Here is an 18,082-nt window from a genome sequence, read left to right on the forward strand (position 1 = left end):
AGCTTATGGCTTAGCTTGACATTTTCTAGTAATTCCCCTGTAAAACTTGAGATAAGCGGACACTTTAGTGTTTATTGGAAGTAATAGCCTGAATTCTGTATTAGCAAAGACTGTTGCTCTCATCCTCCATGAAGCTGATGGCAGTTTCAGGATCCTTTCACTTGGGTAGTTTAATATCAACATCCCAAACGTATCCACATTAAAGTTGTATTTAACACCTTTCTCAGTCAAATCCAGGAATTCTCCTTAATAATGATTTAAGCTATTCACAAACTTCACGCTATAATGCATCGTAATAATATTTGCATCCATATCAGATGAACTTTTATGCAGTGAAGTGTGATGTGATACTTTTATTGAATGAATAAGTGAAAGAAATATAAACTGTTAGGATTTTAAAAGTAATAAAGCGACCAGGAGGAGTTGTGGAAGGTGACAAGCAACTTGAGAAACCTGTCAAAAAGTAAATGGCCCTTGGCAAGAAAGTCATTTACAACGTTTAGAAAACGCTATTCCCGGGTTATCTAGAGCTATGAGCAAATTACAAAATGCTGGAAGAACTCAATGGATCAGGCAACATCTATGGAGGGAAAGGACAGACCAGGTTTCAGGTTGAAACCTTTCTTTGGACTGATGGAGTAGGAGGGAGAAACGTGTGAGCTACCCAAGCAGAATGCAGAGTGCTATTCCTCCAGTTTGTGTGTGGCCACATGCAGAGGAGTCCCAGGACAATAAAGGAATGGGAAGGGAAGCTAAAATGGTTACCAACCAGGAGCTCCAGTGGGCCTTAGTGGACAGAGCGCAAGTGTTTGGGGAAACAGTTGCCAAGTCTATGCTTGAGCTCGCTGATGTAAAGGAAGTCACTTCGGAGGCACCGAATGCAAAGTCGAGTTTGGAAGAGATAGATGTGAATCTCCACCTCACCAGGAAGGGCTGCTAGGGTCCTGGGGTGGAAGTGTAGGGACAGGTAGCAATTGCAGTGAAAAATACCTGTGGAGGGAACGGGTTGGGTGGTAAAGGATGAGCGAACCAAGGCATTGTGGAGAGAGTGGTCTCTGTGAAAAGATGTGGGGACGGGCAGATGTGACTGGTGGTCTCTAGATTTATGATCAGTTGTGAGCAACAAACTTTCAGAGGCAGATCAAGAAAGTGCAAAAGGGATTTCCCAGAATGATGCAAGGATGAGGAACCTCATTTATGTGAAGAGATCTTAAAAAATAGTGTGGATTTCTCACATAAAAGGTGCTGAAAGTTATGGACAGTTTTGATGGACTAAACAGGGAGAGACCGTTTATAATCAGAGGGCATACATTTAAGATGAATATACAGGGAATCAGAAGCAACAGTTATTTGTTATGTGGTGTAGACTCCTCTAGCGAAACAGTACATGCGGCCCATTAAAAATTGTCGCTGAACCAAGGAGCAATTAGGTATCTAGCACAATATTAGGGGTTCAAGCTGGGAAGTATAATTGATGGAGATACAAAAGACTGTGGACTCTGTGTCCCTTTCTGTTTCTCTTTGACCCACCAAGGTTCTCTCAACCTCCTCCTTTCCAACAAGCTCCCCGCCCATCCCACCTAGTTCCTGTCTGTTTCTTTCCGCTCTTCCCACCTACTTCCAACTACCCACCACTGGGTCTCCTATTCTCCTCTCCCTCTGGTTCCACCTACACATCATCTCTCCCTTATCTGGCTTCTACTTATCAGCTTCCTTATCAGATTCCTGGGTCTGCGGTTCTCTGTAATCTCCACGTATCACCTTCTAGCCTCTATCACTCCCATCAAGTGTGTTTCCCCTCCCCTTGTATGGCTCCAACAGCCCATCATCCTCCACCTATCACCCACCAGCTCCTAACTTGCCCCTTCCTCTCAACACTTTATAATTCTATCTGTCCTCAACACTCTCAATCCTGATGCAGGGTCTCATCCTAAAATATACAATATCTGGATGCCTACCCCAATGCTGTTTGACCCACTGAGTTCCTTTAGTAGTTAGTTTTTTTGAAAACGGTAGATGATTTTCTTCCCAGAAGGGCATGAATGAACCCGATGGCTTTTTACAACAATCTAGTAGTTGTCACAGTCACTACCACTGACACAAGTTTTGTTTTAAATTCAGATTTTATTTAATCTCTTGTATTTAAATTCCCCACATGCCATGGAAGGATTTGAACTCAACTCACTGGATCATCAGTCCAGGCCTCCGGTTACTCACATAGGAATATACCACCTGAAAAGATAGTGGAAGCAGAACCTGTCATGATTTCAAAAAAGGAAATTGGATAAATATTTGAAGAGAAGGAAAATCTGCAGGGTTATGGAGGAGGAGCGGGAGAGTAGGGTCAGTAGGATAGCTGTGCTACTGAGCCACAAAGGCACATTCAGCCAAGAGCATAATAATCCTCTGAATAAAATAGCTCCATCCAATAACTTTTTCCTTGCCTTCCCTTATGAGGGAAGGGGGCTCACGTTAAATAGGCCACTGGCAGTCAATTACACTCGCCTCCCCCCTCCACTGACTGCCTGAAACAGACCTTTCTCAATCACCATGCACAGCATCAGCAATTGTTGGAGTGAAATGATAAATATTGAAAGTGTAGATTTTGGCAAAGAATGATGAAATATACATCATTGATAAAAGGAGACAGGCATCAGATGCCCGATTTTAAAAAGGCAGATTTTTAGATCTTTTCATTGGCTTTGTCAAATTCAAGGACTGGACTTAATAGTGATATTATTAACTAATTATAATCATATATGACTTAATATAGTGCTCCTTTTTCACAATTATTGAATCTCTTGCATACTGTGAGTGTGCATATTAAATAATTGAACTCTCAAGGGACTACTCGTACCCTTTGTCATTCCATAAAAAACATTTTCAGTGAGAGAAATATACTTATTCAGCATACTTAAAGATGTCTTGCTTGAATTAAAATATGTTAATGTAAATGAGATCCTGAAAATCTATAATCTTCCATTGTTACAAGTAAATGTATTTATTATATTTTACTCTTTTTTTAAACCCATTGGTTTCACTTTCTGCAATTTTTAAATTAGGTGAAAAATAAGTTTTAAACCAGAATTCTAGTGATATTTTTTATATTCAGAGTTAATTGTTATAATTATATATGCTCGGATGATGAGGACTTGTTAAATACTAAATTAAAGACAGGTAAATAAATTATTGATAAAAGTATGGAGCAATTTTCTATTAGCTTTGCTGTAAATGAAATTTAAATTCATCTGACTGGCTTGGTGATTGATGGTAAATATTCTTCAAGATATGTATGTATAAAATATGTGTGCATCTTCAAAATGATTCATATCTAGCTGTTTAAAAAATATATTTACTGACATTTATTTGTGACCAAAAGTCATAGTCACATATGCTTTACTTTTCTTATCTGAAGTGCTTTGTTTCCAGCACCCTTTTAATCAGAAGATAACTTTTGATGTACGTGATTTTGAAACATTTCTTGTTATTAAAATATATATATTTTGCTCTCACCTTGGTTGATGATCAAAGTGGTACTCCTTGGAAAGACGAATGGTTCATTTATGCTGATGGAACAGGGCTGCCTTTCAGACTGTCATTGATTTTAAATTAAAAAGTAACTGGTATGTTCTACATGAAGAGTGACAACAATAACAAACTAGTCCTTACTTAGTGCTATTTGTTGCAAGTATAGCATGTCTTTCTATGAGAAAATAAAAGATGCCTGAGTACCTTAATCTCTGTGATCAATAGTGTAGATATCTCAATGCAGTGTAACAGATAATCAATTCTTTACAAAATTACTGAAGCAAAGCTCTCAGCTAAGCCTGTACCTTGGGTGCTCATGGGGTCTTCAGGTTCAATTGGAGGTCTATCTAAAAGATTCATTTCAGTATTTGCCCGTTTGTGCATTAATGAATGCAATGCTGACAGTGAAGTATTAGTGGCCAATTGAAATCTCAGCAACTGTATTGTAATCCCTGTAGATAATTAATCTCCAGCATTTGCTTGTCAAAGCAGGGCGGCCTGATTTTATGTGAAGCTGGAAAGATTGCCAGTTTTGAAAATTAAAAAGCATTCCTTTTATATTATTCATTCTGGTAACAATTTATGATGCAGTTTGGCTGCTGAGCAGTTGTCCAAAAGCATAATTATGTTTTGATATAAACAAGATTGGTAGCTTTATTATGCAGCTACATCTTCATTGTGGGTGTTTTGATTCAGGGTTAGATCATGCAGGTTTTGTGTTTATATGGAGACAGGCAGCAGTGTTTTGTCCCAGCTAATAACTTTCTTTAATAATTACTTGCAGACAAACAAGCGCTCATTTTGGATCTCTGTGCACAGGAGATATCAAACGTAGACGAAGAGCTGCACCTCCCCCTGGACCTTTGGCCGCAGGTATTGTACAAAGTCAGAATAAAATCAGTAGATTTAAACTCATCAAAGATGAAGAAATAATATCCACTCTGAAAGGATAACGGCCAGCGGCTCATCTGTTATTTGCTTATGTTCTTGTGCATTGCAATGCAGACCTGACCTCCTGCTCTGCCACTTGACTTGGCACTGAGTCCAAAGGCAGGGTTCCCTCATATTCGCATTCTGCCAGGGGTGACAAACATTTGTAGTGTGATTAGGATCACAGACCTTGACTGATGAAGTAAGTGAGGTATATATTTTTAATGTGGTAATATTTCAGGACGACATGGTGTCGCAGCAGTAGAGTTGCTGCCTTAAGGGGCTGTCACACTTGGACGACCTAGTCCGCGAGTTCTGGCGAGTTTGCCCTCGACTCGTGCTCGCAGCATGGTCGACACGAGGTCGTGGGAGGTCTTTGTAACTCTCCTTCATGCTCGAGAGTAGTCCCCGTGTACTCGAGGCCTCAGCTAGGTCGTGGCATATTTTTCAACATGTTGACAAAAGCCCGCGAGTAAAAAAAGGTCGCCATGGAAAAAATTGATATTTTTTTTACTCGTAGGTTTAGTCGTAGTCGGCATGTTAGTCGTAGATAATTAGGGTAGTTGAAGGTAGTTGTAGATAGTCTTCAACATAGTCGAAGGGAGATCAAAGGAGGTCGACTATTCGGTGTCCAATTTTCCCGAAGTTAGTCGTAGCTAGTCGAAGCTAGTCTTCAACATAGTCAAAGGAGGTCTTCAACATGACATTTCTTCAACTCTACTAATCTCTTCTAAACCCGCCAATTAGGTCGCCCAAGTGAGACAGCCCTTTACAATGCCAGACACCCAGGTTCAATCCTGACTATGGTTGCTGTCTGTATAGAATTTGTACGTTCTCCCCATGACCACGTGGGTATACCCGGGGTGCTCCGGTGTCCTCCCACACTCCATAGACATCAATTGACTTCAGTAAAAAAAATTGTAAATTGCCCCTGATGTATAGGATAGTGCTAGTGCATGGGGATTGCTAGTCGACGCAGACTTGGTGGGCCAAAAGGCCTGTTTCTGCGCTGTATCTCTAAACTAAATTAAACTTAATGTTTTCATTTTCAGCTGTAAAGGTATTTCCACAAAAATGACATGCTGAATTGTTCTAATGATATATTTATTTATTTTGGGCTGCTTTAAAATGTGATAGATATATAAAGCTGTTCAAAGGCTTTTGACAACAGCTGTCAAAAGACTATGGCAAGTGTTAGGGGCGGGGCTGTAGGATCCACCATCTGAGGTCTCGTCCATTAAGTTGAATTGAATTGAAAGATACAGCATGGAAACAGGCCCTTCGGCCCACCCAAGTCCACATTCGTTCACACTAGTTCTATATTATCCCACATTTTCATCCGCTCCCTTACACACTAGAGGCAATTTCAGAGGCCAATCAACCTACAACCTACAAACCCACATATCTTTGCCGTGTGGGAGGAAATCCACATGGCCACAGTGAGAACTTGCAAACTCCACACAGACAGCATCCAAGGTCTGAATCGAACTGGGAACTCTGGTGCTGTGAGGTAGCAGCTCCACCACTGCTCCACTGTGCTGCCCTGCTCTTCATGTGGAACAATCATGAGGTTGCTAAAATGGGTACAGTCACAGAAATTGAACACAAGTCACCTGTTAAGTCATGCACAATCTAGTCAGTGCACTAAACTTAAGAAAACTCCATCAATAAACCTCTTGAACACTGCCATGTAGTGAAGTAAAGTCAGTCTTGCAACTGATTTCATTGCTTTCAACATATTGTGTGATAACATCTTTCCTCTGGTTCACTTTATTTTCTGCTTTACAATATCTTTTTGGTGTCTCACTCTGGCTGCATCAAAGATTCGATAATAGATTTTCTAAATTATAGTTAAGTGTGTCAGAATGATGTGAGGTAGGCCCAGTAATTGTTATTTTTGTCCATAAACACACATTTGTAATTACACAGGAGTTGAATGTTGCACACTTCGAACACTCTAAAAGAATATCCCAATGCCCATACTGAAATGTAATAAAAGGAATTATTTTGCACCAATGTGTAGCTCGCCACTTGCTACCAGTACGATATAAAAGTTAGACGTCAGTTATCAAGTAACAGTGACAACGTATTCACCTTTTGCACAAGTAAACTAATCCCAGTTTTATCTGAAGCAGTCTTGAAGGATGGCTCATTGGAAATTAACAACTCGTGATTTTGGCTGTTCAGTCCTGGTTATGCAGCACTCAAGAACACACAGATATCCAGGTCCAAGCCATAGCAATTGTCTTAATTGGTTCTAATCATACTGCTGCAATGTTGCGTTGTTTTGACAACTCAGTAGGTACTTTAATATAGAGGCTCCCGCTGTCATCGTCCAGGAACACTGTTGTGTGGTACACATCTCACAACGTTGTTGTACAAGGAGATCTGATTACATACGTGGATGAAATCAACTGTGAATCAGTGGTTTAGCACAAAATGGGTGCTGAACAATGGGATGTAGCTGCAGAAATACTCGGAAGCCCCCAGCATCAGCTGCTTGTCTAACGAAATCCATAAACTGCATATTTCAGTAACTTTGCTTCCATATGTAAATAATAATGTGACTCAAAGCACATTCTGAAATATTCTCTATTCACCTACTTCCTCACATTGCATCTGAATTATTTGTTTATTGAGCCATTATCTTATTTTTGATAATGTATTGTTTGCCCAATTTCGGTCATGTATGAACAGAATAAGTGAGACAAACAGACTGGGTCAGCTTGTAAAACATGCAAATCCATATGAAGCACTGCCCATGCATTGAAAGCAAAGGAAATATGTCAAGGGAAATGTGTGCTACATCATGATATTACAGAGCAGATAATAAAATCTTAAAACAGTACAGCTCACGAATGCCCTTTTGGCCACTTTGTCTGTGCCAACCACCATGCCAAACTAAACTAATCCCATCTGTCTGTTTGTGGTCTGTATCCCTTTATCCCTTGCCTGGTCATTTGTTTGTCAAAATGCATTTTAAACATTGCAACCATATAGGCTTGCACTATCTTCTCTGGCAACACGTTCCGGGCATCTTCCACTTTCTCTGGGGAAAAAACTCCTTTGAGCTTTCCCACACTCATTGTAAACCTATGCCCTCTAGTGTTTGACATTTCCACTTTGGCAAGAAAGACTGGCTATCTACCCTAACAATTCCTCTCACGATTTTTGGGGTTGCCCCTTGGCCTCCAATTCCCCAGCGAAAACTATCCAAATTTGTCCATCTTCCCCTTATAATGAATGCACTCCAATCCAGACAGCATCCTGGTAAGCCTCTTCTGCAACCTCTCCAAAGACTATTCTTCCCATAGTCTGGTGACCAGAACTGGCACAATACTCCAATGTGGTCAAAATATAAGTTGTATGATGTTTGTTGTGCTTTGATTCTACTGCTATTGAAGATCTCCAATCCAAATGTTTATAGTTTCATTATATTCAAAATGTGATTGTTTACTTATTTTGTATCCCAGAGATCATTGTTTGGTATTGCATGTGCTGCCAAATCTCATATTGTAAATTCCGTAGTAATTGTTTTACAATATATTTACATCCAACAAAATATATCTCGTATAAATAACATAAAGATCATAGGGCATACAAAAACATCACTACTTATGATGACAAAGATTGGTACCTATAATCCAAATGAATGTACTTAGAATGCTGTTTCAAGGAATTCAGGCTATAGATCTTGAACTGATGTTGGGTGTAATTTATATGTCATCTAATCACTAACCTTTGACATCAAAAGGACTGTTTCCACAGTGCAGGTTTCCATGGGGAATTGGTTAATATTTTGGTCGACCTGTAACACCTGTAATAGAAGCTAGTTCCTAAGGTAATATCTTAGAACTGTGAACATTTACGGGAAATCTATCCATACTATTTGTCTTCCTGCTTTTAGCTAGAACAATCCAAAGTTTCTCATTGCCCTTCTCTTCAAACAGCCTTCCCCTTCCTCTACTTCAAATAATTATATGCGTAAGTGGTCTCTCTAGGTCAAAATCTAGCTATCGTAAAACATACCATGCTGCAACAACTTTCTGCACAAAATTTCTACAAGCTGTCTCCTTTTTCTCTCAGAGATGACCCTCTCCCCACTCTTTGCTTTAAATTGATGACCCCTTGTCACTGGCTTTCCCGCCAGAGGAAATATTCCTACCCTTTTCACCTTACCAGAATACTTCATAAATTTGACATCTCTAATAGATTTTCTCATTAAGTTCTTCGCTCCACTGAAAAGAGCCCCCTTTTCTCATGGGTAAATCCCTCATCATGAGTATCATCTTAGTCAATTTTTATGCCCTCCAAGGTCTTAACAACTAATTCAAGCACGTCCATCGCTGTGGTGATTGCCTAATATTTCCTGTTCTTGCATATTTACTTTCGACAAGATGAATAGATGGCCTGGGTATCTACCGAGAAACAGGAGCCAATACATAAATTCACGCGGTCCTTTTAGCTTTGAATACTGTTACCCGGAATACTGACGTGTGGAAACTCTCCTTTTTAGGCTACAGCCGGTTAGTCTGCGACTTCTAAATTTGGCAAGTTCACCAATGGTACTCTGCTAATTCACGTACGTAATGGTGGACTCCTCAACACGTATAATTTAACTTTGCAGTGCGATTAGTGTGAAATAATGTAAATGGGTGGGATCAGCAGATGGTAACATGGGATGGATGCCTGGCCTATGAATGTAGCTGCTTTGTGCATGGAAACAGGAGGAAGTTTAAAGGAAGCAGGGAGTGTCATTCTCCTGAGAGATCCCCAGGACCTTGAATGAATGAATGAATGATCGAATGAATGAATGGATAAGTTTAAATGAATGAATGAGTTTGTTGGCCAAGTATTCACATACAAGGAATTTGCCTTGGTGCTCTGCCCGCAAGTGACAACATGACATACAGTGAATTCAGAATTTGCCGAATTCTGAAGCACTTTTGGTCAGTGCTAATGGTCAGTTTCTCTGTAATGAATTTCAAGAGGGCTAGAATACAAAAACAGTGATGTAATGCTGAGGCTCTATAAGGCGCTGGTCAGGCCGCATTTGGAGTATTGTGAGCAATTTTGTGTACCATATCTGAGGAAGGATGTGCTGGCCCTGGAGAAGGTCCAGAGGAGATTTACAAGTATGATCCCAGGTATGAGTGGGTTAACATATGAAGAGCATTTGACAGCACTGGGCCTGTACTCGCCGGAATTTAGAAGAATGAGGGGGGACCTCATTGAAACGTACCAAATAGTGAAGGGCTTGGATAGAGTGGATGTGGAAAGGATGTTTCCGCAAGTGGGAGAGTCTAGGACGAGAGGTCATAGCCTCAGAATTAAAGGACGTTCCTTTAGGAAGGAGATGAGGAGGAATTACTTTAGTCAGAGGTGCTGAATTTGTGGAATTCCTCGCCACAGTAGGATGTGGAGGCCGTCATTGGATATTTTTACGGCAGAGATGATTAGTAAGGGTGTCAGGGGTTATGGGGAGAAGGCAGGAGAATGGGGTTAGGAAGGAGAGATAGATCAACCACGATGAATGGCATAGACTTGATGGGTCGAATTACCTAATTCTGCTCCCATCACATGACCTAATAGATGCCCCAGTGATATCTTGAAAGGCCTTCCTCCCTCCCTAACATCAAATCCCTAACATCAAAGAAGAAGGAAAGCCCGCACAGAGTATTCCCGGAAACCGTTTCATCAACAGTGTGTTGATGTGAATTATATTTCACAAGTTTTCACTCTTCAGAATTTTCTCCAAGTCATGGGAAATTTTCTTCAATTCATTGCAGATGAGAGAGCTGAACTCCTTCCAACACTCTCAACTATGTCTCTCGAAACTTCCCATTACTTGCCTGTGAGGTCACTAATGTCTGCAGCCAAGGTTGTCATTGCTTTAAGTGCCTGTCCCACTTGGCGATTTTTTCGGCGACTGCCGGCGTCATATCAGTGTTGCCAAAAGATTTTGAACGTCAAAATCCAGCAGCGACAAACAAAAATGTTGCGACTCTTGAAAAAACACCGTGCATCGTACGTCACCACGCCACAAATTTTTTGATGACCTGATACGTCAGTCAATGATGCCGGCAGTCGCCAAAAAGCTGGACAGGCCCTTTATTCTTTGGAGGGGAGCAACACTTTCCCTCTTATATTCCCAGGTCTTCATTCTCATTTGTACTTGACGTCACTCTGCGACTGTTGCAACTTGTTATCTTTATTAGCACAGCCGTAGATAAGAATCTGTGATAGCATTAGCAGCAGATGTTTATCTGGATATGTCAAAGTAATGCTTCCTAAAATGAGAGTAGCAGGTACATTGTCACTTAAGTAAAATGCACTAAAAACAAACATAGTATGTGTTAGTTAAGATGGGAATCAAGTGTGTTGAAATGTTCTGGTTGTAATAAAATGTTTCCATGAGAGCCAGTAACTGGGGAACAAAGAGGATAAGGTGAATAAAATTAGCACTGATGGCAGAGGTTTGGTTCCTTTCAGGAAGCACTCACGCAACTGACTTCAGAGACCCAGATTCAGTCTGATCACCCATGTTGGTGTCACGCACTTTCTATGTTTTCACTGTGGTGACTTGTGTGGGTTTCTGCTAGGTGCTGCCCTTTCCAAACAAGCAGCACATCCTAAAGATGTGTGGGTTTGTCGATTAATTGCCCGTTATTAAGTGCCCCTTGGTATGTAGTAAAACTTGGGGAGGGTTGATGGGAATGTTGGGAGAAAAGCAGGGATTAGTGTAGTTAGTTTATACGGGTGCTTAATGACCTGCATAGATTTGATGGGCTGAAGAGCCCGTTTTCATGCTGAATGAGTCATGAGACCGAGCATGTGAATTAATAACTGGAGAGAAAGAAAAGAGACTGCAGCTGCTGTTGTCTGGAGCAAAAACCAAGCTGCTGGAGGAACAGCATCTGCGTTGAGAGGAAATTCAATTAAACATCTTTTTGTCTTGTTTGCCAGTTCTTGAGTAGACAGCCCACGCTCACCTACTTCTGTCTTAACCATGTGCTCTTAATAACTGGCTGTGCACAACACACATAGACCAAGGGAGCAGGTACACAGTCAGAGATGTGGCCTGCAATGGGAGTCCAAAGCATGGGCAGGAACATGCCGGGCGGGACTGGAAGTTAGGAGCCAGAATGTAGCAGAAACTGTGGTCAGGGAGAGGGAGAGGCAAAAAAATAATAATAATAATAATAATAATAATAACTTTTATTTATGGGCGCCTTTCAAGAGTCTCAAGGACACCTTACAAAAATTTAGCAAGTAGAGGAAAAACATGTAAGGGGAATGAAATAAATAGTAGAGGCATGACTAGTACACAAATTAAAGAGAATTCAATTCAAAACACAATATGAGGCAATTCAAGCACAGATGAAAAGGGAGGGGGACGTGGGGCTAAGGATAGGCAGAGGTGAAGAGATGGGTCTTGAGGCGAGACTGGAAGATGGTGAGGGACACGGATTTGCGGATCAGTTGGGGGAGGGAGTTCCAGAGCCTGGGAGCTGCCCTGGAGAAGGCTCTGTCCCCAAAACTGTGGAGGTTGGACTTGTGGATGGAGAGGAGACCGGCTGATGTGGATCTGAGGGACCGTGAGGGTTGGTAGGGGGAGAGGAGGTCAGTGAGATATGGGGGGGCCAGATGGTGGAGGGTTTTGTAGGTGAGGACCAGGATTTTGTAGGTGATCCGGTGGTCAGTTTGGCCAGTTTGCAACCAAGACCAGAAGTGAAAGCTTGGATCATGGCCAGGACTGAGAGCAAGGAGGTCGGAACTTGATTAGGAATTAGGACGTCCCCAGAACTGAGAGTGCAAGGTCAGAGCATTGCTCGGAAAAGGAGTGTAGGAACAGGGTGTTGTCAAGAGCTAGGGCTTGGATTGTGAACAGCTTTAAATCTGGGAGCAGGGGGGCTGTGGTTGGATGTGTAAGCAGGTGTGCCATGAGTTTGTGTGTGGAGGAAATTTGAGCTTTTTTTCAACTGACAGTCCTTGCTAAATGAGGGTCAGGGGCAGGAAGTGCTTTCAGAACTTATAACCGGTGCTGAAGCATTATACTGAGGCTTTTTCCTTCCGTAGAAATGGAGAATGAATCAAATCACAGCCCTGGCATCCGACCAACCCAGCCATGCATCTGGTAAATAATTAAACAGGTAATGGGAGAAAGGCGATCCAAAAATATCACCATCTTCAATGATGGCAGGTCCCGGTATGTGAGGTGAAGGACAAGGCAGAAACATTCACAAACCAGTTCAGCCAGAAGTGCCGAGTAGACAATCAAACTTACCTTCCACTTGAGATCCCCACCATCACAGGAGCCAGCCTTCAGCCCAGTTTGATTCACTCCTAATGATGTCAGGGAATAGCTCAGAGCACTGGATACAGCAATGACTACCAGACTAAGCTTCTAGCTATTGCTCTGCCAACCTGTGCTTGGTAGCTGCACTTCTAATTTAGTCACAACATTGGCATATACCAAACAATGTGTAAAATTGCCTCAAGTATATCAAAAAACTATATCGAAAGGCTGGACAAATGCAATTCAACTAATTACTACTGATCAGTCTATTCTTATTGAAATAAGGTATTGTCAGTACAGTCAAGCAGCACTTAGTCAAATAACCTATTCACTGGTTTGCTAGGATCTGTTTGAGATATCATCAGAGCCTTGGTTTTAATAGGAATCAAAGAGTTGAATGCCAGAGGTGAGATGAGAATGATGCTGTTTCATATCAACACAGCATTTGACTGAGTGTGACATTGTAGAGCCCTAGTAAAATTGAAGTCATTGGGCATTGAGTCGAAAATACTCCAGTGGCTGGAGTTGAACCTCACAGAGAAAATGGTTGTTGTCGTCAGGTTTTTATAACTTTGTTAGCTGAATTTAATGTACAGGCAGGCTGAAGGAAAACTGATGTTGTGCCTTTATTTAACAAAAGCAGGAGAGATAAGCCCGAGAACTACTGGCTGGTGAGCCTTACATTAGCGGTGAGAAAGTTATTGAAAGAGATTCTATGGGGCACAAATTATTTACATTTGGAAAGATAAGGACAGGTTAAGGATTGTCTGCATGGTTTTGTGCATGGGAAATCATGTCTCACAAATGTGTTTTGAAGGGATGACTGAGAGGAGTGACAAGGCTGTGGTAGACGTTATCTAGATGGATTTTAGCATGGCCTTTGATCAGGTCCAACATAATAGACTGATCCAGAAGATGAGAAGATATTGGACTCGGGGTGAGCTAGCTAATAGGATATAGAGTTAGAGACAGCGGATGGTAGTGTAGGTAGACAGAATTGCTGGAGAAACTCAGCGGGTGCGGTAGCATCTATGGAGCGAAGGAAATAGGCAACGTTTCAGGCCGAAACCCTTCTTCAGTGTAGGGCTGTTTTTCAGAAGGAGTGTCTGACCAGTGTATCGCAGGGGTCAGTGCTAGGTCCTCTATTGATTGCAATATATATTAATGATTTGGATGAGATTATAGATGGCACGATAAGTAAGTTTGTAGATGAAACCAAACTTGTCGGTACAGTGGGCGGTAAAGAAGGTTGCAACAGGATATTACTCAACTGGGAATGCATTCTAAAGTATGGCAGATAAAATGTGATGTGATGCATTTTGAGAGAGAGATGTTAAGAGTCAAGCGTGCTTTATTGTTATATGTCCCAGAAATGCTTACTTGCAGCAGCACAACAGAATATGTAAACATAGTGCACTGTAGAAAATATAATAAACGAGAAAAAAAATCAATGTGTGTGTGATTTTTATTCTCGTTTATTATATTTTTTACAGTGTACTATGTTTACATATTCTGTTGTGCTGCTGCAAGTAAGCATTTATATATATAAACACACACACACACACACACACACCCATTCACGTATACATGTTTGTAGGAAAGAACTGCAGATGCTGGTTTAAATCGAAGGTAAACACAAAATGCTTGAGTAACTCAGCGGGACAGGCAGCATCTCTGGAGAGAAGGAATGGGTGACGTTTCGGGTCGAAACCCTTCTTCAGTCTGAAGAAGTGTCTCGATCCGAAACGTCACCCATTCCTTCTCTCCAGAGATGCTGCCTGTCCCACTGAGTTACTCCAGCATTATAAGCACGTGCACACATAAGTACACATAAAAAACAGACAGACAATAATAGTACAATACTACCAATAATAGTCTATGTGATTCAGCTTATTGGAGGTTGTAGTGTATAATAGCCTGATGGCTGTAGTGAAGAAACTATTCCTGCACCTGGACGTTACAGTTTTCAGGCTCATGTACCTTCCCAATGTCAGGGGCGAAATTAGTGTGTGGCCAGGGTGGTGTGGGTCTCTGATGATGCTGGCTGCTTTTTGAGGCAACGACTCCTGTAAATCCCTTTGATGGTGCGGAGGTCAGGACCCTTGATAGACTGGGCAGTGTTCACGACCCGTTGCAGTCTTCATCGCTCCTGGGCATTCAAGTTGCCAAACCAGGCTGTGATGCAAGCAGTCAATATGCTCTCTACTGTACACCTATAGAAGTTAAACCAGGGCAGGATATACTCAAATACACAGAAATGACAGGACCCTGAGAAATGTTGTAGAACAGAGAGACCTAGGGGTGTTTGTAAAGAGTTGCATGGAAGTAACAGCACAGGTAAACAGGGTGGTAAAGAAGTCATAAGCCATTTGAGAACAAGAGTTGGGATGTCATGTTACAGTTATACAAAACGTTGGTTAGGCTGCACTTGAAGTACTGTGTGCTGTTCTGGTTGCAGAAAAGATTCACAAGCATGTGGCATGGATTAAAAGATTGAATTATAAAGAGAGACTGGATAGGCTGAGTGTTTTCCATGGAGCAAAGGAGACTGAGAGGTAATATAATGAAAGTATATAAAACTATGAGAGACATAGATAGGGTAGATAGTCAGAGTTGGTTTCCAATGGTAGGAGTGTCTAAAACTAGAGGGCATGAGTTTAAGATGAAAGGAAGAAAGTTCAAAACAGATTTGAGGGGTAGATCTTTCCTGATACAAAGAGTAGCTGATATCAGGAATGATCTACCAGAGGAGGTAGAAGAGGCAGGCACATAACATTTAATAGGCATCTGGGCGGGTAGTTGAATGAGCAATGCATTCAGAAAGTATTCAGACCTTTTCACTTTTTCCACATTTTGTTACGTTACAGCCTTATTCTAAAATGGATTAAATTCTTTTTTTTTTATCATCAATCTACACACAATACCCCAGAATGAAGAAGCGAAACAGGTGTTTAGAAATGGTATGGGCCAGGTGATGAGCGGTGCCTGGTTTCCTCCAGACATGACGTTTGTCATTCAGGCGATAGAGTTCAATCTTGGTTTCAACAGACCAGAGAATTGTGTTTCTCAATGTCTGAGTCCTTTAGGTGCCTTTTGACAATCTCCAAGCGGGCTGTCATGTGCCTTTCACTGAGGAGTGCCTTCCGTCTGGCCACTCTACCATAAAGGCCTGATTGGTGGAGTACTGCAGATATAGTTGTCCTTCTGGAAGGTTCTCCCATCTCCACAGAGGAACTCTGGAGCTCTGTCAGGGTGACCATCGGGTTCTTGGTCACCTCCCTGTCCAAGGCCCTGCTCCCCCAATTGCTCAGTTTGGCCGGGTGGCCAGCTCTATGAAGAGTTCTGGTGGTTTCAAAGTTCTTCCATTAAGAATGATGGAAGACTGTGCTCTTCGGGACCTGCAATGCTGCAAAAATTGTTTTATACCCTTCCCCACATCTGTGCTCGAAATAATCCTGTCTCGGAGGTCTACGGACAATTCCTTCGTCTTCATGGCTTGATTTCTGTTCTGACATGCAATGTCAACTATGGGACCTTTTATAGACAGGTGTGTGCCTTTCCAAATCATGTCCAATCAATTTAATTTATCACTGGTGGACTCTAATCAAGTTGTAGAAACATCTCAAGGATAATCAATGAAAACAGGATGAACCTAAGCTCAGCCTTGAGTGTCATAGCAAAGGGTCTGAATATTTACGTAAAGTTTAAGAAAGAACTGCAGATGCTGGAAAAATCGAAGGTAGACAAAATTGCTGGAGAAACTCAGCAGATGAGGCAGCATCTATGGTGCGAAGGAATAGGCGTCGTTTCCGGTCGAGACCCATCTTCATACATGTAAATGTGATAATTTCAGTTATTTATTTTTAATTACTTTGCAAAACATTCTAAACACCCATTTTCGCTTCTTCATTCGGTGTAGATTGACGTAGATTGTGTCTATTGTGTGTAGATTGATGATAAAAAAAAAGAATTTAATCCATTTTAAAATAAGGCTGCAATTTAACAAAATGTGGAAAAAGTGAAGGGGTCTGAATATTTTCTGAATGTTCTGTAGATGTATATAGAAAGAATGCGTGCAAGAGGGATTCATATCGACAGGCATGATGGTTGGCAGAGGTATGGTGAGCCGAAAGGCCTAGTTCCATGCTGGCAACTCTTTAATTGTATCATCATCTAGGATAAAGAAACACCTCCCTCATCCTAAACATTCATTTCCTCCACCTGTGGTACACAATGGTAACCATGTACAAAATATGCTGTAGCTCCTTGCTTAAGAAATTCTGATAGAAGCTCCCAAACTCTCAACCTCAATCAAGAAGACGAACAAAGGCACCACCACCGCCTGCCAGTCTCCCTTCAAGTAAAACACCATCTTTATTTGGAAATATAAGGCAATTCCTTGGGTATCGGCTGATCTAAATCCAGGGTATCACTGCCAACAAAACTGTCTGGGTACTATCACCAGAAGAGTTGCAGTAGTTCAAGCATATAGCTCACCATCAACTTCTCAAAGGCAATTAGGGATGGCCATGAATTCTGATCTTGCCAATGAATCCCTAATCCAAGAAAATGAATAAAAATAGTCAAATAGGGTTAAAGCTATTTATTTCATTTACCCAACTGCAATTTTAATAGCTGAAGTAGAAATGTGTACAATTTTCCTGGTACTTTAGTGCATAATCATAAAATCGTAAATAATCTAAAGCATCAAGAACCAACAAACAAAATGAAGACATATAAGCTGATACGTTTTCTTTAAATACAAAAAAGCTACGAAAGCAGTAAAACGGGGTTCATTTTTATTCATCTGCAAAATGACACAGACACTTGATTTATGCTATTTATTACACTGCTGATATTCAATACACCTCCCTCTTTGTATTGAACAACAAAATTAATATTGATATACCCAAGTATTGATTTCTGAATTTACAGCAATTCTCGGCTCTGAATCAAAGTCAGTGTCTTTGTTTGCAATTGCTAGTTAAGTAATGAATAGCTCTCTTTATGTCCGTAGCCTTAATGAATGCATCGAAAAGATGTGATGCTCTTTGTGTTGGTTATTTAGTTGACGAGCAAAATCATTCCAGTTGAAATGTCTAAAAGCACAAAAATGCTGAAAAAGAGGTTATTGGTCCTCTTTAGTCTTTGTAAAAGCAGTAATTTTTTTAATCTTAAATCACCTTAAAAATCAAAATTCCCTTATTTTCATTACATATTAGAGTCTGTAAAAAAAAAAGATTTCTTGGCTCCCAATTTTACAATTACAGTTAATGTTGTTTTGTAGTATTAAACTAGAAAATCACATAAAACATAATTTAGCAA

At 40.9% G+C, this 18,082-nt stretch overlaps 1 protein-coding gene across 1 annotated transcript in view; it reads left to right on the forward strand.

Annotated features, from left to right (window-relative positions):
- The window catches only part of gpatch2 (G patch domain containing 2), a 249,740-nt gene that overhangs the window by 220,879 nt on the left and 10,779 nt on the right, over positions 1–18,082 (forward strand). The window contains exon 9 of the mRNA XM_055639728.1: positions 4,313–4,401. Within this exon, the coding sequence (XP_055495703.1) occupies positions 4,313–4,401 (89 nt within the window). The remainder of the gene's footprint in view (positions 1–4,312; positions 4,402–18,082) is intronic.

This window comes from Leucoraja erinacea, chromosome 8 (genome assembly GCF_028641065.1).
Source record: "Leucoraja erinacea ecotype New England chromosome 8, Leri_hhj_1, whole genome shotgun sequence".
NCBI lineage: Eukaryota > Metazoa > Chordata > Chondrichthyes > Rajiformes > Rajidae > Leucoraja > Leucoraja erinaceus.